The 25095-nt window shown below is 40.5% G+C and overlaps 1 protein-coding gene across 1 annotated transcript in view; it reads right to left on the reverse strand.

The window, feature by feature from the left end:
- Positions 1-25095, reverse strand: part of LMNB1 (lamin B1) — a 49570-nt gene that overhangs the window by 21977 nt on the left and 2498 nt on the right. The window contains exons 2-3 of the mRNA XM_037028571.1: positions 1123-1279; positions 434-559 (exon numbers count right to left, since the gene is read on the reverse strand). Coding sequence (XP_036884466.1) covers positions 434-559; positions 1123-1279 — 283 coding nt within the window. The remainder of the gene's footprint in view (positions 1-433; positions 560-1122; positions 1280-25095) is intronic.

Consider the following 25095-nt stretch of genomic DNA (forward strand, 5'->3'; position numbering starts at 1 on the left):
GGCCTGGGAATAAGCTTGGAAGGGCTCCTCCGGGCTGCTTGCGGGGCAACGCCTGGCTGCAACCTCACCGAGACCCTGAGACATAAACAGCCATCAGTCACACAGCTCCCAGAATCCTGACCCTCAGAAACCGAGATAATAAAGGTCTGTGGTTTTAAGTTGCTAATTCTGGAGCAATATTAGGCAGCAATATATAACTAATACAAATGCTTGAACAGGCTGACAGCAATTAACCGCTGTGGCTAAGCCTTTATAATCCAAATGAAGTAAATCATACCCGTTGACTGTAACAGCTGGAATTCTTCACCCAGCCTTTTAGCAGCAGTACCCTGAAAAATTTACCAACAAAATTTCTCCCATTTACATATACAGCTACAACAAAGCCTTTCAGGATCCCTTCATCCCTTGAAAAAGTAAAATTACATATAGTTACCTCCTCATACATGCTTTTACGAAACTCCAAGTCTTCAGTAAGACTCTGGCAGCGATTCTCCAAATCCACTTTAAGTAAAGTTTCATCAGCCAGTTGTTTCTTGGCAGCAGTTAAGGAGGCTTCCAACTAACATAAGGAAAAAGAATTCATGAAAATTATACAGCAGTCACTTAGTAATGAATTTAATTGATGCCTATGGACTGAACCCAATCAAACACTGCAACTTTTATATATGCACAAATGCACGGAGTCCCTTCATCCTTTTCCCTGTGTTTAATCGCTCGTCCCACGCAGAGAGTGTCGCACCAAAACACCTCTCACACTGGGTGCCCGGCAACAGGGAGTGAACAGACGCCTGGCTCACACTTTCATTCTCCCTGAAAGAACGTGACCCTGTCTTTTCCCCTTCTCTACATTTGTCACAGCAATGAAATAGGCTGTAAGAGCAAGCAACAGAATAAGTATAAGGACAACAGAGAGGAAGAAGAGCAAAGTCAAGATACAATGACCAAAAAGTGAAGGTGCTTTGAGTATTAGCTACCTGGATACTATCAGATGAGCCATAAAATAATCAAATTATTACATTTTTAAAAATACAATATACAAGTAAACTTAAAAATCAATCAACCAATTAAGACAGGTGAGGCAACTGACCTTCCACAAGGGCTCAAGAGCAGAGTTCACCTCACCTGGGCAACCTGATCCTTCAGGTCCTCCACTTCTCCCTCTAAACATTTTTTGTCACCGAGCGCAGTAGCCAGAGCCGCATCTTTAGAATTCAGAGCTGCTTCATATTCTCGAAGCTTCATCTGGGCTCCATTGAGATCAGATTCCTTCTTGGCATAACTGTAAGACATTTGGAAGAGCACAAGACATCAAATTATACCCCTGATTTGAGGCCTTCTCCCTCCATGCTCGGGGGAGACGAAGAGGCAGTTTACGCAAAAGCTGCCATAGTCTATTAATATTAGAGAAGCACCCTGGCTGGTGTGGCCCAGGTGGTTGGACATCATCCTGCAAAGCAAAAGGGCGCTGGTTTAACTCCCAGTCTGGACACGTGCCTGGGTTGCAGGTTCAGTTCCCAGCCAGGGTGCAGATAAGAGGCAACTGATTGATGTTTTTCTCTCACACTGATGTTCCCCTTTCTCCCTGTATTCCCCCTCTCTAAAAATAAATACATAAAATCTTGTTCATTTTTTGAATTAGGGGAGCAATTCAGGAGCATTATATTTAGAGTTTTTCAAAGATAACAACTTTCCCTCCAATGACTGCCCTTCTGTGATTACCAATGACTCCAGCTCGTAGAAGTCCATAAGATCAATGCACCGGAATCCTGGTTGCCTCTGAGGACATGCGTCCTCCTTGTTCTATACAGAGGCATTTCATGTTTCAGTAAGAATACACTTCTGAAGAAATTAATACTTATTATTTTTAAATACAATGAATATTATAAACCAAAATGTGCAGGAGACATAAATCAAGATTTAAAATGAGATTAAATAAATGAAATAAAGTTATGTTGAGCCCTGGCTGGTATAGCTCAGTGGATTGAGCGCGGGTCTGCTGAACCAGAGGATCACGGTCCGATTCCCAGTCAGGGCACATGCCTGGGTTGCAGGCCAGTTCCCAACAGGGGACCTATGAGAGGCAACCATACATTGATATTTCTCCCCTTCTCTCCTTCCCTTCCCCTCTAAGGATAAATAAATAAAATATTTTTTAAAAAGTTATGTTCAAAAGCAATTTTAGCCCTAGCCAAGTGGCTCCGTTGGTAAGAGCATCATCCTGTACACCAAAAGGCTGCAGGTTTATATCCCCAGGCAGGGCACACGTCCAGGTTGTGGGTTCGCTCCCCAGTGCAGGCGTGTACGGGAGGCAGCACATGGCTGTTTGTCACACTGATGTCTCTTTCTCTCTCTAACTTGATGATGTCACACAGAAACTCCCCTGACATAAGAGGTAACTGACCCCAAGTTTGTGAGCATGTTCCATTCCTCACGTGAGAGGTGATTTTAAGATTTTCCTAACTATAAATTGGGGTCTCACTGATTTTTAACAAAAATTAATCATTTCAGTTTATATTACTAACTCCCCAAACATGAGGTCCAAATTGAAGTTTCTTTTTCTTTTAAATATCCTTTTTTGTTCAATGGAGTTCTATATTATCAAATTAAGGTTCCTCTGGATATATTTTGTCAAATAGTTGCATCTTAAAAAACAGTATTTTTCCGTGCAAATTATTGTATTATTACTAATTAGTGACACTGGGTAAGCCTTGATATCAAAGTCCTCAATACCTGTTCTTAATTAAAACTGCAATTGTGAATGGGTATTTCTACTATGATGTCTGAGTAGGCTAAAAGAGAGATCTTTCATGAATAGTAACGAAAAACTCTGTAATATTAAAATAAAATGAATAAATCTGCCCAAAGGATAAGCAAGTGTAATTTAAAGAGAAGATTTAATAGTATTCATTTCTCATTCATTTTGCTATCATAAAAAATAACTATATACATAAAAATCTCGGCGGTCATATCACATTTTCTCAAATCCTGTATTTTGAAAAACCACAAGATGGCAGCCTTTCACCAAAGACTAGTTTCAAGGGGAAAAAAAAACCCAACTATTTAAAAAAAATCCTTAATCTCTAACAACAAAAACAGGTGCCTAGTTCCTACAAACACTGAGCCCCGAGGCTGGGGGCCCCCCCGCACACCAGAATCAATGCTTGTGGTGGAGCTACTATTTTATCCCTAACAGATACAAGATCAGAGCTGGGCAGGATGCATACTACGATGAGTATGCTTTTTTAAATTATATTTTACACAATATTTACAAAAGGTAGTGACTCCAAATTACTTAACAATTGCAGAAAATCCCACTGGACCTCTGTCGCAGACCATAATGTGGTATTGCTCAGTGTAGTGCCTGCCTCATGGCAGGGGCGTGAACCTGCACTTCCCAGAAACCAATCGGCCCACCAAGGACACTGAATTAAACACACACCAACTCCACAGGCTACTGTATGTTCTGTGTGTCTGATTTCACTGATTTAATGAATACTATGTGCACAATTCAAGTGAAAGATACTCTGCAACATCTTGGAAGTACAGGAAATACGAGAAGCCAAAAATTAAGACAGGGTACCCACATGAGTAGAATATGGTGGTTTCTTCAACAAAAAGCAAGACCAGATAAGTGAGGGAGTGAAGGGGTAAAGGGGATGAGTAGGATATGCCAGTACTTTGTGATCTTGAGCCACCCGATGGTATCAATTGAAATCTGATGTCAAGTTCTTAGTTACTTATACCACTGTTATTTTGTAAAAACACACATTGTTCCATCCTGGCCAGTGTGGCTTGGTTAGAGCACCATCTCACTCACACACACACACACACACACACACACACAGTTGTGGGTTCAATCCATGATCAGTGCACACACTAGGTTGCATATGGGAGGCAACTGATCGATGTTTCTCTCACATCCATGTTTCTCTCTCCCCCTTCCTTTTTCTCTTAAAAAATTTTCAACAACAACATATGAAAAATCAACAAACATATCCTCAGGTAGGAATTTAAAGTATTTTAAATTATCCATTGTTCCTTTATAAATTCTCTCAAAAAGCTGTAACTTTCACATTACTGAACAAATGAGAAAGATACAAATCAGAATTGGAAATGTGCTTAAAACTGCAAATGAAAGCTAACCTCACATGCTCTTTACCAAGGAGGAAGAGGGGAGAGTTGGACACTACAGCTGCACCTTGCACACATATTACACTTCTACAAATCCATATTGGTGCGTGCACTTAGCTACCTGTGGAATCAAAGAACTCTTTGAGGGCAAGGGTCATGACTTACTCCTTTATTTTCTGCATAGACGATGTGTGTAACTATTGCTCAACAAACTACCCATACATCCCCCCCAAAAAAACGGTCTGCTTTTGTTATGTTAAATACTTGTGTCATGTCTTTTCCTACCAAAAAAAATAACTGATGCTTTTATAATCTCTAAAAGTTGCATTCCTAGATGTCCTCCCTATTGTCTGCCAATTTCCTAGGCTAGATGGATAATGAAAAAACTCTCAAGATTACACTCAAGTCTTCATCCGATCAGAAGTCATGAATCAATGAGTTTTATACGCCACATAAGATGCCAACACCAAGACCATGTAGCAGGTTAACATCTGAAACATGATCTTGTCATAGTTTCTAACGATTATTTTTCACTCACTGACTGAAATGCAGGAAGTTGAGCTCTGTCAGCACATGGTCGCAGTGTGTGCAGACTGACACCCTAAACTCCCGAGGAGCAGCGGCTGCGGCGCTCACGTGAGCCAGAGGCACATCTGACCATGCCCTGGAACTCACAGCAGCTCAGACAGGACTCCAGGGGCTGGCGGGCACTTTTCTGTGACTGTATTTCGTAATTGGGTTTGTTCAGTGTTACTAACCTGCTTAAGGTGTTCCAACCTCAAGATAGGAAGACCTTCCTATGTTTTCATGGAAATTCAGTATGTGAATCTAACACTCAAAATGTGTGCAATGAATATAATTTTTAAAAACATACTCATTTACTGTGTTTATTTTATTTTTAAGCTTTTATTATTTTTTATTTCTTAGAGAGAGGGGAAGGGAAAGAAAAAAGAGAGAAAGAGAAACATTGATGCATGTGATCAGTTGCCTCCTGCACACCCCAACCAGGGACCTGACCTGCAACCCAGGCATGTGCCCTGACTTGGAATCGAACTGGCAACCCTTTGGTTCACAGGCCTGTGCTCAACCCACTGTGCCACACCAGCCAGGGCCTTGTAGATGTTTACAGAAGGACCAAAATGCCAACAGCAGGCAAGAAAAAAAGTTTTATAAAATGTACTTGACACTCTATCCTAATTAAGAATTTCCTCCCTTAGGACTTCCGCCAAGATGGAGGCATAGGTGGAAACACTGTGCCTTCTCCCACAACCAAGTTTGGATACAACAAAAGTTTTGGTGAACTAACACACACCCAGAGGCCAGAAAACCGAATTATACGGAAGTCCGACAGCTACGAACCGTTCAACAAGAATGGTAAGAGGCAGAGCCAGCAGCGGAGCTGGGTCAGGCAGGACAGACCTAGGAGCGCAGGCAGCCCAGAACTAGTCGGGGTGCGGGGCAGACTGACCAAGGTCGCACATTCGCGCCCAGTGAGACAGACCACACAGGCCCCAGGGGGCAAACCCAGTGGTGGAGGGCTGACAGCGGTGGCACATTCGCGCGCCGAGGAGCGGGGCGCGTGGCCCTGGTGACGATGGTGGCTGTGGTGCTGGTGGGGGTCGCGGCGACGGGCGCCGGAGGGAAGCCATTGTCCCTCTTTGACCCCGCCCCCACATACAGCGTCACAACCCAGCGACTTAGTTGCCCTGCTCTGGTGAAAACCTAGGGCTCCGTTCCTGCTACTTAACAGGCACAAACAGCCCAAAAGATGGTGCAAGAACTCAAAGTCCCAGAGCCAATAACTCTAAGCGACCAACAGATTGCCAGCCTCTCAGAAGCCCAATTCAAGACACTATTTATCAGGATGCTCACAGAATTGGTAGAGTACAGTCACAAATTAGAGGAACATATGAAGGCTAAACTAATTGAAATGAAGGGAGATATCCAGGAAACCAATAGCGACGGAAAGGAAACTGGGACTCGAATCAATGGAATGGACCAGAAGGAAGAACAAAACATCCAACCAGAAAGGAATGAAGAAATGAGAATTCAAAAAAATGAGGAGAGGCTTAGGAACCTCCAGGACATCTTTAAACGTTCCAACATCCGGATTATAGGGGTACCAGAAGGGGGAAGGAAACAGCCACGAGTGGAAAATGTATTTGAACAAATAATAAAAGAGAACTTCCCCAGTCTGGCAAAGGAAATAGACTTCCAGGAAATCCAGGAAGCTCAGAGAGTCCCAAAGAAGTTGGACCCAAGGAGGAACACACCAAGGCACATCATAATTACATTAGCCAAGACTAAAATGAAGGAGAGAATCCTAGAAGCAGCAAGGGATAAGGGGACAGTCACCTACAAAGGAGTACCCATCAGACTGTCAGCGGATTTCTCAAAAGAGACCTTACAGGCAAGAAGGGGCTGGAAAGAAGTATTCCAAGTCATGAAATCCAAAGACCTACAGCCAAGATTGCTTTATCCAGCAAAACTTTCATTTAGAATGGAAGGACAGATAAAGTGCTTCTCAGATAAGGTCAAGTTCAAGGAGTTCATCATCACCAAGCCCTTATTATATGAAATGCTAAAGGGACTTATATAAGAAAGAGATGATGAAAAATATGAACAGTGAAAGGACAGCAAACACACAGTTATTAACAACCACACCTAAAACAAAAGCAAACCAAGAGGACAGCTAGATCAGGAGTGGAACCATAGAAATGAAGAACACATGGAGGGTTAGAAACAGGGGGGTGGGAGGAGGAGAAGGGGGGAGAAGGCACAGAAAATAGCATAGATGGTAGGTAGAAAATAGATAGAGGGGAGGGCAAGAATAGTATGGGAAATATAGAACCTAAAGAACTTGAGCCACGTGGTTATAAACTAAGGTGGGGAGAAAGGTGGGGGAGGGAGTGTGCGGGTGGAGGGGAATGAAGGGGGGGAATAGAACAACTGTAATGGTATAATCAATAAAATATATTAAAAAAAAGAATTTCCTCCCTTAATAAACAAAATTAGCTTTCAAGTTACCAGTAGTTTGAATTTCACCAGTCATAACAAGCAATTAAAATATCACACTGCTACTCAGTTTATATCACAAATACTCGGCTGAATGAAACGCCCAGTTTGGCCAGCAGCACAGCCACAAGGGAAACCCCTGAGGTCAGCCCATCTGAAACTCCCACAATGTGCCCAGGAACATGGGATCTGCGTGCATTTTCCAGACAGGGCCCGTATGCACACTTGGGTTGGTGTCCCTCTTTTACAAGTGCCAGTATTTTCTCAAGTACTCCTGTCCTTGTCCTTTGATCCTCACATACAGAAATACAGGTACAAAGAGCTACCTTAAGCAACTCAATTTAAGAGAACTATGGATGATCCCTTAGTTGGTAAATAATTACATAGCTGGTGAAATAATTACATACCTAGAAAAAGCTATATAGTTAGTTTCTGGATATTAAATGTCATTTCCATAAAATTTGCCTAAGATTATGTATGAGACTGCATATATATAAAAGTGGGCAAGGGCAACAATTTGTGTTCAGTAAATGCTCGTTAAATGAGTAAAGTCTGTTGGAGAAATGTGTGCTTATGGAAAAATCCATCCAAAACATAATATTGATATGACAAAGTTAATGCAGACTTTTAAAAGCTACACATTTGAAATAAACTACATTTTAAACATCAAACACAGCAGAAGCCTTCTATGTAAAATTGTTATCTCTAATCATGTCCACAAACAAGGATTTTTTAATCACACAAAACAGACCCACTCTGCATGGAGAGCCAGGCCAGTTAGGTCCAGCTGCCCGAGCTCCATTTTAATTTACCTTACAGTTCTTTTGAACAGCTGTCTGGTGGCAGCTGAACACCACTCAACACTAGTGTAGTTATTCAAGTGACTCAGATAACCCAGCTTCCAAAGCTGGCTCTGATCATACTCAGAGTTCAGAGTCAACATGCCCTTTATCCTCTAGCCATGGTCCAGACTTTTAGAGGAAAAATAAGCCTTATTCAGAACTTTATTTTTGAAACTTTATTAATATAAAGGTTATCAATATGCCCCAACAAAAACTTCCTGTCCTAAAACAATATTTCGTGCGAACAGACTTGAATGCATATTTAAATGTGTGTACTCTGACATTCATTCATCGGCTTCGGTACTGTCCTCAATACTGTCCTCCAATTATCTTCCCTCCCAAAGGGAGAAGGGATGTGATCCTCATGTTTTCACCAAGAAAAATGAACTTCTTTGCAATTAAGATAAATGTAATTTAATACAAAGTCTCCAGAAAGTCATTTAACCACAATTCTTGTTTAGAACAAAAGTCTCCTCAAATAAGATACTTTTAAAATTTTATTAACTTATTTTTTTTAAAGACAGGGTAAGAGAGGGAGGGAGAGGGAGGGAGAGGGAGAGAAACATCCACCAGCTGCCTCCTGCACACCCACAACCTGGGACCCAGCATGCAACCCAGGCATGTGCCCTGACTGGGAACCAATCTGATGACCTTTCGGTTTACAGGTCAGTGCTCAATCCACTGAGCCACACCAGCCAGGACTCAAAAGATTTTTTTACATTAATTAATTAAATAAACAATTAATAAGTACCTCCTCTGGCATAAGCAAACAGACTACATTTTGGCAAACTCAAAAGCTGCAATGCATAACTTCTGGTGGCAATAAAACTCTGCTACACATTCAGTAAACTGAGCCATTAACAAATGAGCAACAAGCCAATTAGAAATCAGCATACCTCAACTGAAATCAGATTAAAATGAGGAAAAATATTAAATAAGACTGAAACTGGACCACAGAACCATTTCTTTGACCAAAAAGATTCACTTATGTAAATAAGCACATGAGTGGGGAATGAACACTTTTTAAGTCCTAATAAAAAATGACTTGCCCCGATTGGTGTGGATCAGTGGGTTGGTGTTGTCCTGTAATACCGAACGAAGGTCACAGGTGGATTTCTAGTCAGGGCACATGCCTGAGTTGCAGACCAGGTCCCCAGTAGGGGGCGTGCAAGAGACAGCCAATTGATGTATTTCTCATACAAAGATGTTTCTCTCCCTTTCTCCTTTTCTTCCCCTCTCTCCAAATATAAATAAATAAAATCTTTTTTAAAAGAAATTAAGAAAAAATACCATTTACAATTGCATCAAAGAATAAAAAACCTCCGAATAAATTTAACCAAGGAGGTGAAAGACCTGTACACTGAAGAAATCACAGACACAAAGAAATGGAAAGATATTCCATGCTCATGGGATGAAAGAACATTAATATTAAAATGTCCGTCCTAATCCAAAGCAATCTACAGATTCTATGATCTTTATCAAAATTTAAATAATGTACTTCACAGAACCAGAACAAATAATTCTAAAATGTATATGGAACCATATAAACACAAAAAAATCCTAAATAGCCAAAGAAATCTTGAGAAAGAAGAAAGCGGGAGGCATCACAGTCTGATTTCAAACTATACTACAAAGTTACAGTAATCAAAACAGTACGTTTTAGAAAAAAACTTATACAGACCAATTAAACAAAATTAAGAGCTTAGCCCTGGCTGGTGTGGCTCAGTGGACTGAGTGCTAGCCTGTGAACCAAAAGGACACTGGTTCAAATCCCAGGCAGGGCATATGCCTGGGTTGCAGGCCAGGTGGGGACAAGTGAGAAGCAATAAGGATGCTTATCTTCATATACTGATGTTTACCTTTCCCTCTTATCTTCCCCTCTCTTCCTCCCTTCAGCTCTCTCTGAAAATGAATATTTTTAAAATATTGAGACCTCAGAAATAAACCCACACAATATGAATGCGAATTAGGTCCTCTAACCAATGCATCCTTAAGTATATGAAAGGAGGCCGTATTTTTTTGTCCTTGTGCAATTTTTATGCTAACAAGCAAGGCCCTTAAAACCTGAAGTTTTTCTGTCCTTAAGTCTACACCACACACATTACAGTAACTTTATAGTATGTTTTTTTAAAATATTTATTTATTTATCTTTAGAGGGGAAGGGAAGGACAGAGGAAGAGAAACATCAATGTATGGTTGCTTCCCATGCATCCCTTGCTGGGAACTGGCCCCTGCCGGGAACTGGCCTGCAACCCAGGCATGTGCCCTGACTGGGAATCGAACCAAGATCACGTGGTTCGCAGGCCCGTGCTCAATCCACTGAGCTACACCAGCCAGGGCACTTTATAGTATGTTTTGAAATGTGGAATTGAGTCCTCCCCTCCAATTTTTTTTTGGTCAAGATTGTTTTGACAGAATCTGAGTACCAAACATTTTCCATATGTATTTTAGGATCAGTCTGTCAAATTCTGCCCAAAAAAGGTAGCGGTGGTTTTAATAGAGATTGCATTCAACCTATAGATCAATTGGGGGAGAATTGCCATCTTAACATTAAGTCTTTCAATCCATAAACAAGGAATGTCTTTCCACTTACTTAGGTTTTCTTTTCATTTCTTCCAACAGTGTTTTGTAATTTTCAGTGCACAAGTCTTGCACTTCCTGTTCAGTTTATTCCTAAGTACTGCATTCTCTTTGCGTCTACTGAAAACGGAGTTTTCTTTATTTCACTTTTGGACTGTTCATTGCTGGTATACTGAAATAGAGCTGAGTTTGTACACTGCTTTCATATCCTGTAACCTTGCCAGGCTTGTTTATTAGCTTTCCAGATCTTTTCGTTTTTTACAGATTCCTTAGGATTTCCTATTTATAAATAGATTATCATCTGCAAAAAGAGTAGATTTTACTTCTTCCTTTGCAATCCAAATGCCTTTATTTCTTTTTCTAGCCCAAGTGGCCCTAGCTCAAACCTCCAGGACAATACTGAATAAAAGTGGTGAGTGGGCCTTCTTTTCTCATTCCTGATCTTAGGGAGGAAGCAGACAGTCTTTGCCCCTAACTATAGGTATTCCACAGATACCCTCTGTCAGGTTAAGAAGTTCCCTTTTACCGATGGTTTGATTCAAACCACCAATAATGTACTTTGTCAAATGCTTTTCTGCATCTATTCAGATGATTACAGAGCTTTCACACTTCATTCTATTAATATATTGTATTACATTGCTGACTTTCACAGACTGAACCAATTTTGCATTCCCATGACAAATTCCACTTGGTGATGGCACATAATCCTTTAACACATCAGTGGTGTGGCATGCTAGCATTTCATTGGGAATGTTTGTACCTATATTCATAAGGGTATTGATCTGTGAAGTTTTTCTGAAATGGTCCATTATCTGGTTTGCTGGATGTCATGAGGCAGTTGTTCTTACAACAGCAGTGGCAGCTTCCCCATGCTGACGTGGAGCTTCGTGCTGTTTTCTCAAATTCAGTAGTTCCAGTCGGGGCGCAGACCCTGGCGCTCCTAAAGAATGCCACCTCTAAAGTGTTCCAGGCATTGTTCCCGCTCTTCCAGCTCTTTGCATAATGTTTTCTAAGCACTTACACCGCATATTTTCCCCCTCTTCTTAGAATACACATAATTTTTTCTATTTCCTGCACTGACTGATTGCAAACACCTAAACAAATAGAAAAAGAAATGAACTTGGAGCAAATAGGGACTATGAAGAAAAATAGAAACTTCCAAAAAATAAGAGAAACTACTGCATCCCTAAAATTTAATCAAGATCTAGATTATGTAAAGAAATAGCAAGAGAATTTTTTTAAAGCTATTAGAAATTTAAATAAGGTAGCAACATTGGAGGGTATAATTGAGACCACCTAGAAGAGAAAAAATATTTTAAAGAAAACTAGAGGATCAATTTAAGAGGTCTAACATATAAATAAACAGAAGTCGAAGGATGTGATAAAAGAAGAGAAAATGTCGATATAGTAATTTAAGAAAAATTTCAAGAAATGAAGGACATGAATTTCCAGACTGAAAAATTCCCGTCAAACAACCAGCACAATAAATGAGACATCAGCACCAAGGAACGTCCTCGTGAAATTTCAGGAATGAATCAAAACTGTCCTACAAGCTTTTTAATTTTTCATTCAAGTCCTGGCTGGTGTAGCTCAGTGGATTGAGCACAGGCCTGTGAACCAGAGGATCACGGTTCAATTTCTAGTCAGAGCACATGCCTGGGTTGCAGGCTGGTTCCCTGCAGGCCAACTCCCAGCAGGGGATGCACAAAAGGCAACCATACACTGATGTTTCTCTCCCTCTCTCCTTCCCCTCTAAAGATACATAAATACATAAAATCTTTAAAAAAAATTTTTCATTCATCACTACTCCTCAGCAACCGCAAAACCTAGAGAACTAAAGAGCATGCCTTCAATATCCTGAACATTATTTACAACTTAGAATTCTATACCCAAACTATGAATGCTTATGCAATGCAACTAGACAAGAACGCAAGGCTCCACAAGATATTTTTTAATAAGATAAAACCAATAGAAAACCTCATGACTCTAAACGACTTGGTATTTTAACAACTGCTATATACATTCTTTCCACACAATTATACAAAACTAAGTGGGAGTCGCAGAACTGGAGGCTCACAGTAACAAAATGTGGAGTCAGACCCTCGCTCGGGTCGCAGCTGGTGGGGGCAGTTCATACACGCCGGGGTCTACACGCCGGGGTCCAGTCTCCGCTGAATGAAGACCCTTCCTCCGACCAGCCGCGGGCTCCTGCAAGTGCAGTGCCGGGAGGCACGCCCTGGTCGCTGAACCCGCTCGAAGCTGCAAAGGCAAGGGCTGGCGCAGAGAACCCAGCACCAGCTCTTCCCACAACACTGTGTTTGCGAACAAGAAAACTGTAACAGGGACTCCAACATCCTTGGAAGAACTCTTTCAAAAACTGTAAGAACTGATAACACACCACAGCCTTGGCATATCAGGTGGAAAGAAGGTTGCTAAACAAACTCAGATAAAAAAAGACAACAAGGACAAACGCTGCCAAACAGTATGATGGTAGAAGAGCAGGGTTTTCCTCGGTGAAGCTTCGCTGTTTAGTGACCTCTAGTAGAATTAGAAATGCTAAGTGGGTATATTCTTTGTGGAAATTTTCTTTAAATGAAACAAGATAAATAAAAATCTGAGTAGTAGATCTGAATAAGAAGGGACTATAAAATATGTTATTTAATAGCATTGTTACCAGTTGTTACATTACTAAATTAATCATAGACATGTTTGAGAATTACAAATCGCTTAAGCATCTTCTTCTGGTTTGTGTGACTTGACATTCTGCAACATTTTCTAAGACTATTTTGTCAATATATATGTACTCCCTGTCATGTTGCTTAGCAAATGTAACTACTACTGGAGATTACCCTTGCAAGATATACTGTAAATGAACAATATGAATATGTTCATAGATAGGCCCAAGATCTGCTTCACAGTAAATCAGTGGAAAATAGGGATGGTGGAAAGTGGGTTGGGTGTAGATGGAACAAGATTTGCCCCTAACTTTTGTGTGTGTTTCAAAATATCTATAATAAAAAGGAAAAATGGGGAGAAAGAGACAAAGTGGGAAAAATACTATTTTCACAATCAAAAAGTGTTATAGTAAAGAAAAACTATTATAGTATACTATTGAGTTCTGTTGGGGATTTATGTTCATTGAGTGCACACATTTCTACCATAACACAACATATGTGTCCCTAAAAACTCTTGCATTCTGCACACAATAGAAGTAACAGGACAAATGGGAAAAATAAAGTTGAAACAAACCACTCCAAACCTATGCAGTTTTGTAACCAGAGCAGCAGCAATAACAGAAATAATTTTTTTAAAAAATTTTTAAAAAAGAGAGAAATAATTAGTACCTGGGGAAGGGACTTGGACAACTCCTGCAGTCAGTTTAGTGTGGCTACAGCTGTCTCAAGAGATGCTTAAAAATACACAACCAACCGAGTGGACAAGCTGGCTTGCAGGACGGAGACAAAAGAGAGGGAAGCAGAGCTCTGAACACGAGCTCGGCTACAAGAACAAAGCTGGGGGTACCCCTAGAGGGAGGCAACTCCGGGTGACGGCACTCACTTCTGATTGTCTTCAGATAAAGGTGAAAGCGAAGCTGAGAGCTTCCTTTCTCTTAACACTTTCTTTTGCTATTCTGGCTCCTCCTCTACTTCTCACATGTATATTAATACAACCTCTAATTATAATGTCATTTTTCTACTTACCAGTCACACGGGAGATGGTGTTATAGAAGCATTTGTAGCAGAATGCACTGAATTAATACTTTAAATACCAAACACTGATCTAAATTAAAATGTAATGTGTGCCTGTTGGATAAGGGGAAGAAAAACGTGTCACAGAGAACGGAATGTAAAACATAATTCCTCACCTTCCACAGCACAAAGTCAGTAATGCCATTGAGAGATAAATACCAAGGGAACCCTTTCCACGAGGAGCCTTGAGGAACCCTCCTTGAGTTCTTAAATTATGTACACACGTGCACGCTGCCAGACAGCCATGTTTGCTTTTTCAAGGCTCATATTAGAAAAACCTGCGAGTTAGGGGAGACCTCCCTAAACTAAACTGCATGGAGATCCAGGGATGCGGAGGAGTGCACCTGATGCGAGAGGACAGAGGAAACTGTAGGCAAAGGCCCTGTGTTAAGAGGGCACCTGGTAAACGAAGGTGCATAAAGGACTGCGTGGTTAGGGAGGGAAGAGCAAGACGGAGAGTGGTGGGAGGTGACGCTGGAGAGTCAGACGGAAGCCAGGTCACGCAGGCAGGACCATTCCATTTATGCCCACCGTCCCAGCATAGTTATTAGTCGCTCCCTCCTTTACACAGAAGAGTACCTGTGGATGCTCAATTATATGGTCAGTCTACTATTAGGTCCTGCTGAGGATTTTAGTCTTTAACCTAGAAGTTACTGAACTGTTTCAAACAAATGCCATCATTTTTTGTACAGAATCTTACAGGAGTAGGTGTCTGGTCTCCACCTAATGTTTTGTTACCTGAGCACCCAGTGAGAATACACTTTAAATCGATGTTAAGACTGTCTCGTAGGTCCTTTCACAGCCAACATTCTTGCCCAGCGACCTCAGCTCCTGGTCTCCTTCTTCCCTTTCTTTCCTCAGTCATGGCCACTGGCTTTGACCACAGTGTCATTCACGAACATCATTCCACACAGTCAGCGACAATCTCCCAGACACCTAAGTCAACTGGGTACATTTTAGACCTCATCAAACCAAAACCATGCGAGCGTTCCTTAATAAATCTCCTTCTTCTAGGACTCCACTCTCTCCCTACCTCTCGGCCATTACTCACCATCCCCACTGGGGTTCCCTTTCCTCTACCTCGTCCTCATATGCAGACGTTTTCCATGCCCGAGTCTGCCCCTCTCCTCTTTTCTCTCTTTACCCCCACGTATCTACCACCCATGCTCCTAAAGCTGTCTCTCCAATCCAAGTCTCCCTCCGGAGCCCCAGAGGTACTCCAGACTGCCGCCTGACTCCCCACCTGGAACTCCAACACACACCACTAACCCACTACCCCTCAACTCCTTCGCCGTCAATCTTGGTGAAGAGCAACAGTCCCTGCCCGTGCACCCCTGCACGCAGTCACCCTGGACTCTACTCCCCCTAATCTCCCTTCTGTCCTCTCCCACTGCCGACCGCAGTTCAGGAGTCACCTCCTTAGTCCCCAAGTGTCCTTCCTAGTGTTTTTACCTCTCCTCTTTTTTTCCCTCCACAGACGGCCAGACCAATGTCACTCATGCCTAAAATTCATGAGGCTCATTACATAAAAGCCAACCCTACAGCTTAGATATCACTACCTCCCCAAGTCCCCTGGGATGTCTCTGAAACCTCTAGAAGGCTGCTGGGCAGCCTTAGGTGCTGGTCGCTGTCTCTCCCTAGCACTGTGTGGTTACTGCTACCATAGCACTTACAACACTGTATTAGTGTATCATTTATATTTAAAGTATCTCGACCCCATTTGTCTCCTACCTCAACTAGACTGTAAGCAACTGGGTAACAGGGACTGAGTGTCCCATCTCTCTACCCCCAGCATATCTGTTCAAGGCCAGGCACCTATTACCTGTCCCACAAATGTGTGCTTAATAAAAGTGAAAAGAACATTTGTCATGACTATTAAAGATTCAGAGATTTTCATTTCTTTTAAAATTATTATTAAAGCATGAAGTAGGAAAGTAGTTTTTTAAGAAGGAAAAAAGACATTTCTTTCAGTCATTCATCTTTACTCTGTCCTAATTAGCAAATGAAGCCCTCAGTATTTCAAACAGGGGCTTCAATTACTACTCTCTCCTTATCTACAGAATTACGATTCTAGGGGCTATGAACTAGCAACATTAAAACACACACCTAGTAACATTTCAAAAAGGAGCACCCAAACGGACCTGAAAAGTAACTGTCCTGCATAAGACTTCAAGTTCCAAAAACAGGTAATAGGCCCTGGCTGGTGTAGCTCAGTGGATTGAGCACGAGTCTGTGAAGCAAAGGGTCGCTGGTTGATTCCCAGTCAGGGCACATGCCTGGGTTGCAGGCCAGGTCCCCAGTAGGGGACACATGAGAGGCAAACACACATTGATGTTTCTCTTCCACTTTCTCCTTCCCTTCCCCTCTCTCTAAATATATTAATTAATAAATAAATAATAAGGGTCCAAGCCTGAAATGAAATGAGTTTGTCACTCTTCCCCCCCCAAAAAACAGATAACAGTACTCTGAGCCTGCTTCCTGAAGGTTGGTAATTGGAATAATGCCAAAAAACAGTGTACATGTAAGGGTTAAAGGAGGTAACTTATGTAAAAACCTTATCACAATGCAATTCTAACTTCACCATTAATCTATCTGCTAAGTAATCCTAAACAAAAGACTTAAATACCTGAAGCCTCAAGTTTCCCCACTCATCAAAGGGATTATCATAAGGCTTCAAAGAGACTGTCCAGGCCAGGTCGATCAGTTGCCCAGGGCGTCACCCCAGAGGGCCAAGGTTGTGGGTTTGATCCCTGGTCCAGGCACATAAAAGAATCAACCAATGAATGTATAATTAAGTGAACCAACAAATCTTTCTCTTTCTCTCTCTCTCTCTTGCTCTCCCTCCCTCAAATCAACAGAGAGTCTGTAAAGCATCTAGCACTGTACCTGGCAAGCAAAATAAGCAGGAAATAAATGTAGGTTCTTATCCTGAATCTTACACAAGTATTTTAATCTCTCCAGGTTTCAAGTTCTGTATTTATAAAATGAATTGGTGAGAGCAGATGACACGAGACCCCGTCTAGCAGTAAAAGTGCTGTTGCATTCAAATGCAGTGAAGGCCAAAAGTTAAATTTAAAAAGGCCCAAATAAGCATATTAGCTAAGAAAAACCTCAGTTAGGTAGGCCCACACCAAAAATATTGGCAGAAATTTAAGATTATAACTTGAAGTTTTATCTTTTTACTTTTTTATGCTAACAATATGAGCATAATAAAAATGACCAGAAACCCAAAAGAACCTCCAGAAATTAAAATGAAAATCCTCCAAATAGAAGAGGGACATTCAGCTGCTACCAGTGACATCAAAAATTGGCAAAATTTTTATTACTTTATCCAGTGGTTAACATTTAACCAGTAAATTAGTTAACATGTAACCTTTAATTAGCCAGAGGAAAAAACCTAATCCTGTCAGCAAGAAAGACGAGGATAATCACGGCCCTCTGTGGCCTCTGAGAGGTTGGGTAGAGACAGTTACTGCAAAGCCTTGGTCACAGCCAACTTATGTGACCAATAAAGGTTACCAATGACATCTTTAAAAGATGTTCAGTAATGGTATACAGCACATTTACTGATGTGTAAAATGTTCACAAAATAGTGGTTCATGAATACAGGTAACGTATCAATACTTCCCATTAACCTATTTTTTGTCAAATGGATATGGAGAAGAAAACTTCAGAGCTCATGTTTCTGGAATAGAGAACTAAGGACAATAGTTATTTTCTTCTGGTGTTTATCTGTATTTTCTAGTTTTCATAATGAACATACAATTCCTTGTATAATAAAAAAGATAATTTCCAAAAATCCCCAAGTATAATAGCTAAAACCCAATCCCCTTATCAGAGGGGACAAAAGCGGGGAGGAGTTAAAACTCCAATGAGCAAACTTCCTGCGAACTCTGACCCAGGAACCTCAGTGAGACCGAGCAGCACCACCCACAGCACCACCCAAATGACACCTGCCACTCATTCCCACAGTCTGTGCAGGCAGGAGACCCACACTGATGACATCAATATCCGCAGATCTCTAAGACACAGCAGAGGCAACATCATCCAGCCAAAGAAAGAACAAAGTAACAGACTAAGACTCAGCAGCATATTTTTACACTGCTTTATCTTTCACTTTGCATCTTTACTTCCTTGAACCTAGACATACCAAAAGATTACCTAGTCTATTCCCTTGCATCAGCAATTTTCAGCCACTGTGCCACAGGAATTTTTAAAACATGCAATAATTGACTATTTACTCAGGGGCACTGACCTCTCTTCCCTTAGACTGTCAAATAAAAAAAAATGGCAACAGCCAACACAACAAAAGCTGTCCAGTGTAATTGAATTAAAACTATACCTTTTTTTTGTCAAACTGGCAAAAAATATATCTTTTGGTGTGTTGTAGAATTGTAGTAATTAGTTTACGTGTGCCATGAGATGCAAAAGGTTGAAAATCACTGCCCTACGTTAAATAAACAACTCCAAAAGATAGTTCGCTCTACCAAACATCCTTTGGAAGCGCCGGAGGTGTCCTGATAGGTCAACTACTTGGGACCTGCTTCCTAGACTACAACTCCAGTTCTAGGTGTTTCATCCTTCCAGTTCTTTCCTAGAATATTAAAGTACATTTAACATGAAGTTTTATAGCTCTTGCACAAAAAGCCAGAGTATCACTATCAACCAGCTTCTACCAGCGCACAACCAGGATATAAAAAAGGGAAGACCAAGCAATACACCGAGATAAAGGTGTTTGTTTTTCAAATAATTACCTTACGTACAAGGAAAACTTCCTAAAGCAGATTAGCATTTATTATTTTAGGTTTTAAAACTGAAAAATAGGAACGTTAACACAACCCTGCAGCCCTGGCCTAGTAGCTCAGTTGCTGAGAGCGTGGTCCTGATATGCCACGGTTGTGGATTTGAACTCTGGTGAGAGCACACACAAGAATCAACCAATGAATGAACAAACCAATGGCTCTCTCTGTCTCTCTTCCCCCTTACCTTCTCTCTCTAAAAGTCAATTTAAAATTAAAAAAAAACCTGTAAATGATGTTTAGTCTACATGCATTCCCTAAATTTCATTCTGAGTGACCAAAACATACAGAAAACCAACAGAATAAATATACAGTAAGCACAGATATACAGTAAATCCCCACCCCCCCTCTCCACTGAGAAATAAAAGAGGAAAATTAGTTTATCAAAACTACATTTCCGTATGCTCCCCAATTTGTTCAGATTGCTAATTTGGGTAAAATTCACATTATTACGAGGCAAGTACATGACTGGCTAGAAAAAGATCTAAGTCTTTTCATCCTTCCTGAGGTTCAGAAAACTATTTCTTACTCCTCATCCCAATTATACAGATGAGGAAATGAGAGCTCAAAGAGTTAAGGGCCTACCCCAAGTCACCAACAATAGGATGTTGCAACTCCAGGTACTGCTTTTGCTTGTTCCCACCCTACCTCAGGCTACTGTGGCAGACACTGTCCCTACCATACTTGCTACAAAAGCGGGTCAGCATCCGCACGCGTTTTTTTTAATGGAAACACAGAACACCAATTTTCCCACCAGAAGTTTCCTTACTACTGTATCGACAAAGGAAAATCAAAGACATGCTGTTTTCCCCAAAGGAATAAATACACTGTAAGCTCGATCCCTCAACCTCATCCCACCCCCTCAAATCAGCGATGCTTGTGGATGGAGGGAGGACATGGGAAGTCTAGAAATCTTCAGGGCACCTGTACCATGAAAAAACACAATCAAGATTACACTGTATTCTGTTTGGGGAAGAAGCTTTTATTTTCATAAGGTAAATTATATTTAAAAAAGAAGCACCAAATGTTTTTAAAAGGTATGAAATTCTGCTTTATTAACAAAACTTCTGCACAATACCTCAAAGATTATCTTGAAAACATTGACTTGAAAGCCCAACAACCTACACGATATTAAACTGTGTTTCTTGGGACATCCTTTTAAAATGTTTTTAGCCCTGGCTGGTGTAGCTCAGTGGATTGAGCATGGGCCTGTGAAGCAAGGGGTCATCGGTTCGAATCCCAATCCCAATCGGGGCACATGCCTGGGTTGCAGGCCAGGTCCCCAGTGGGGGACACATGNCCTCAAAGATTATCTTGAAAACATTGACTTGAAAGCCCAACAACCTACACGATATTAAACTGTGTTTCTTGGGACATCCTTTTAAAATGTTTTTAGCCCTGGCTGGTGTAGCTCAGTGGATTGAGCATGGGCCTGTGAAGCAAGGGGTCATCGGTTCGAATCCCAATCCCAATCAGGGCACGTGCCTGGGTTGCAGGCCAGGTCCCCAGTGGGGGACACATGAGAGGCAATCACATATTGATGTTTCTCTCCCTCTCTTTCTCCTTCCCTTCCCCTCTATCTAAAAATAAATAAATAAAATATTGTTAAAATGTTTTTAAATGAAGGAACAGTAAATTGCTCAGCATCTCAAATGATCCTACAGAATTCATTAGATATATGCTAGTAAGGCCCATCACCATTTTCCTAATTCATTCATCATTTTCAAAAAGAGAAACTTACAGTTAATTTTGCAGCTTTTCAAGCTTTAATATCTACCATAAACCAACTGAGGAGTAGAAAACATCTGGAATCTGAGTTCAGTGAACTTCATAAGTAGTAGCCCATTTAGAACACAAATCGACAATCTCTTACACGCACTTTTAGAGTTCTAAAACTTACATTTTTGACTAATTCATCTGGTGACAAAACCAGACGTGAATGGATGTGAGTCTATTTTTAGTTGTCTTTCTCCACTTACTGTGACTATTAATATCTATTTCACGAAGTGCTACCCCAGACCCCGCTGGGGGTGTCATACACAGTTATGTGTATCATATTGCCTTATTAAACTTGGAATTGCTTTTACTTCCAAAATACATCTGGAAGTAAGGGTCTTACACAAAATATCACTGGCCAGAAATTACTGAAGGAGCGAAAATGTGTGCACCCACAAGATTAGTTACTGGAAGACTGATCCACACAATCTTCTTATACCTACTTTTCCCTGCATAGTTAGTCAATATTAAAATTCTTAAATACGTCTAATCTCTCTTTCCTTTTTTGTTTCAAGTGCTGACTGATGGCATTCATCATCATTCGTGGAAACGGTTCCCCCCAACAGCCTCCAGTGAAACAGAATTATACTGGGACTACACTGGAGTAGCTGTATCTTGGCTCAGAGATCTGCGATCCTGCAGATCCACCTTCAGTCCAGGCTGTTGTCAGATTCTCTCCAAGGCCAACTTTCTCCGTGAATTCTTCTGTCTTTGAGGTATGTTGTGTACAGAGGACTCAAAATGGTACCAAGTAATTTTGGAATCTGGAATCCTCAAGACTGTTTCCTTCATCTAAATCCACCTAAATAAATGATGGCTCCAAATAAAAAGTTAAGTATAGAGAATTATTTTTCATCAAATAGAAGACCTAAATGGACCCAAACAGAAATAAGACATTTCTTTGTTTTCATCCTGTAAATTACATTTCAATTATTGCTCTAAATTAACTGATTTCCAAGATGACTACGCACAGGTATTAGCCTCCTCACTATTGACCCTAATTTTTAAAAAAGCTGTAAAGTATACATAACATAAAAATAGATCCGTAACACCAAAGTGAACAGAGAAGGAATTATTAGCCCTGGCTGGTGTGGCTCAGCGGACTGAGTACTGGACTGCAAACTGAAAGGTTGCCGGTTGGATTCCTGGTCAGAGCACATGCCTGGGTTGTGGGCCAGGTCCCCAGTTGGGGACAGGTGAGAGGCAACCACACACTGATGTTTCTCTCCCTCACTTTCTCCCTCCCTTCCTCTCTCTCTAAAAGTAAATAAAATCTTTTTAAAAAGAAAAAGAAAGAAAAGGAATCATTAGCAGACATTTTAACAAATTTCTAGAAGAAACGTAGATAAAGTACATTATCACAGAACATGCACACAGGGACTATAGGAGATAGTGAGGCAGACCCAAAATAGAGGGATTAACTCATGCAGCAGCTTTGAATGTGGCCCTGCTCAGCACGGCTTAGCTTATCTGCAGGCTCTCCAACAAGCTCATAGAGAGGTCCTAGTTTGTTCTACTCAGAAAAGGCAGAAAAGTCACCTGAACAATAACAGCAGTAATACTCAACCATTACTTAGTGTGTCATTTGCAAATGTAAGCAACCAGGGATCAAAATCAGTAGGAGAAAAATAATCATGTTAAACAAAAAAAGAAAAATAAGTGACCAGGAAGGAAAAAGACATAATCCAAATCACAGAAGAGAAATTTGACAAGAAAGCCTTAAATATTATCCTCAGACAGACTAAAGAAAATAGTGCACCCTGAAAACAGAAACAAGCTGGTTCAAACAAGTATCTGTACAAAAAATTCCTCAGAATTAGAAATATGGTTTATGTCTTTAAAATGTCACCAATGTGATGAAGAAAATAGTCAAAGTAATTTCAGAATGTAAAAAGAAAAAAAATTATGAGAGAAAATAAGTAATCAAAAGGCTCAACATCCCAACTAGAAAGAACAAAGAAAATGGAGCAGAGGAAAGGCATGGAATAAGGTAAGTTACCCAGAGCTAAATGAAGATCGACCCTTGAACTGCAAGGACCCATTAATAACAGCTTAGATACATGACAGAATATCCTTACCAAGGCCTATCACCATGCAATTTCAGAAAACCAAAATAAAGAGAACCCCAAAGGCTTCCAAAGAGGAAAAACAAAAGCAATTACCAAAAGAAAATAACTACGATTAGCATCAGACACACATTAACAATACTGGATGATAAAAAAGAAAAAAAAATCAATGGAGCAATATGATGTTTTCCAAATTCTGAGGGAAAAAATGTTAAACCAGTATCCCATACCTAGCCAAACTATCATCCAAGCATGAGACCAAGTTATTTTCAAACAAAGAGTCAGTTTACCTCCTGCCACCTTTTCTGAATAAGTTACTTAAGGGTGTTCTCCAACAAAATGAAGAAGAAACCAAGGATAGGAATATATGTGACCCAAGGAAAAGCTGGATCTAAATCTGGTAAATTCCTAGGATGTCAGCTGCATAGCTTAGGAGCAGAGTTCCAGGGAAGAAAGTAGGCTTACATAACAGGTATTGTGATTATCTATCCTTAAAGGATTTTAAGATATACCAAGGGCAAGTATTTCTTTTAGCCAACAACAAAAAAAGAAAGGCTATTTAGGGACAAAATTATATAAGGAAAGTCAAAGTGTAAATACAAAACAAAGTGGGGCATGTTTTAAGCAACTGATGGCATGTTAGGAAAAACACAGTAGCCCCCACCCCCATCCACGGTTTCACTTTCTAAGGTTTCAGTTACCTGCAGTCAACCCACAGTCCAAAAAAATTAAGTGGAAAATTCCGGAAACAAATCAACTTTAAATTGCCAAGCCATTCTGAGTAAATGTGATGAAGTCTCACTCTGCTCCATCTCACCTGGGATGTAAATCATCCCTTCATCCAGAGTATCCACCCTCTATACGGTACCTACCTGCTAGTCACTTAGTATCCCTCTCGGGTGGTTATCAGATCACCTGCAGAAAGTATCACAGTGCATGTGTTCACGTAACCCTTATACGCTTTAATAACGGCCCCCAAATGCAAGAGTAGTGATGCTGGCAATTCGGATATGCCAAAGAAAACCGTAAAGTGATTTTTTAAGTGAAAAAGTTAAAGTTCTCAACTTAATAAGGAAAGAAAAAAATCTTATTCAGTTTGCTAGCCTCTACAGTAAGAACAAATCTTTTATCTGTGAAACTGTAAAGGAAAAAGAAACCTGTGGCAGTTTTGATGCCGAACCTCAAACTGCAAAAGTTACAGCCACAGTATGTAATAAGTTAAGATGGAAAAACCATTAAAATTTGTGTGTGCAACACAGAAAAGGCTCTGACTGGTGGCAACATGTTGCACCAGAATGCACTGAGCCTGTATAAAGACTTCAGTAAGTGACCCCTTGAAAGGAGTGACCACATTCACATAACTTTTATTATACTATGTTGTTAAAACTATTCTATTTTATTATTAGCTATTGCTAATCTCTTACTGTGCCTAACTTATCAATTAAACTTTACTGTAGCTATGTACTTATAGGAAAAAACATTATATACACATATGGATGGCTCAGAACTATCCACAGTTTCAGGCATCCACTGGAGGGTCTTGGAACATAGCCCCTTTTATAAGGGTGGACTAATTTACATATAATCTTAACAATAAAAACATATGTATGGACATAAAACATAATCTTCGGTCACTACCCAACAACTCAGATTGTTTCCAACTGACAACCTCTCAGACTTTCTTAACCACACTATCACTTTACCCTGCTTTTATTTTTATTCCCCTAGCATGTTATTATCCACCATTAAATCACACACTGTATGCTATTTCATTGATTTTAACACACACCCTTCACACTTCAATCTTGTTGAAACCAGCATGCATCTCACATCACAACCCATACCCAGCATTTTACAGCTACAGTCAGCAGGTGGCAGTCTTGTTACTGGGTGAAAAACCTTCAATGGATACATTCTGGAAAGATTAAAAAGGCAAGAGGGTCAAAATGCCTCAAATCTGATGAAATGCAGTTTTTATTTGCTTGTGGGATATCTTTCCCCGCTGCATTCTCAGAAACATAAGGACAGTAACTGACATATAACAGATACTTCATCAGTGCTACATTTTAACATATCTAAAACTAGGATGGGTCCAACAACATAGTTCCTACATAATTGACTCTGATGTTTCTTTTTC

Source organism: Sturnira hondurensis, unplaced genomic scaffold (assembly GCF_014824575.4).
Source record: "Sturnira hondurensis isolate 20B ecotype Veracruz unplaced genomic scaffold, ASM1482457v3 Scaffold0001509, whole genome shotgun sequence".
In the NCBI taxonomy this organism is placed as follows: domain Eukaryota; kingdom Metazoa; phylum Chordata; class Mammalia; order Chiroptera; family Phyllostomidae; genus Sturnira; species Sturnira hondurensis.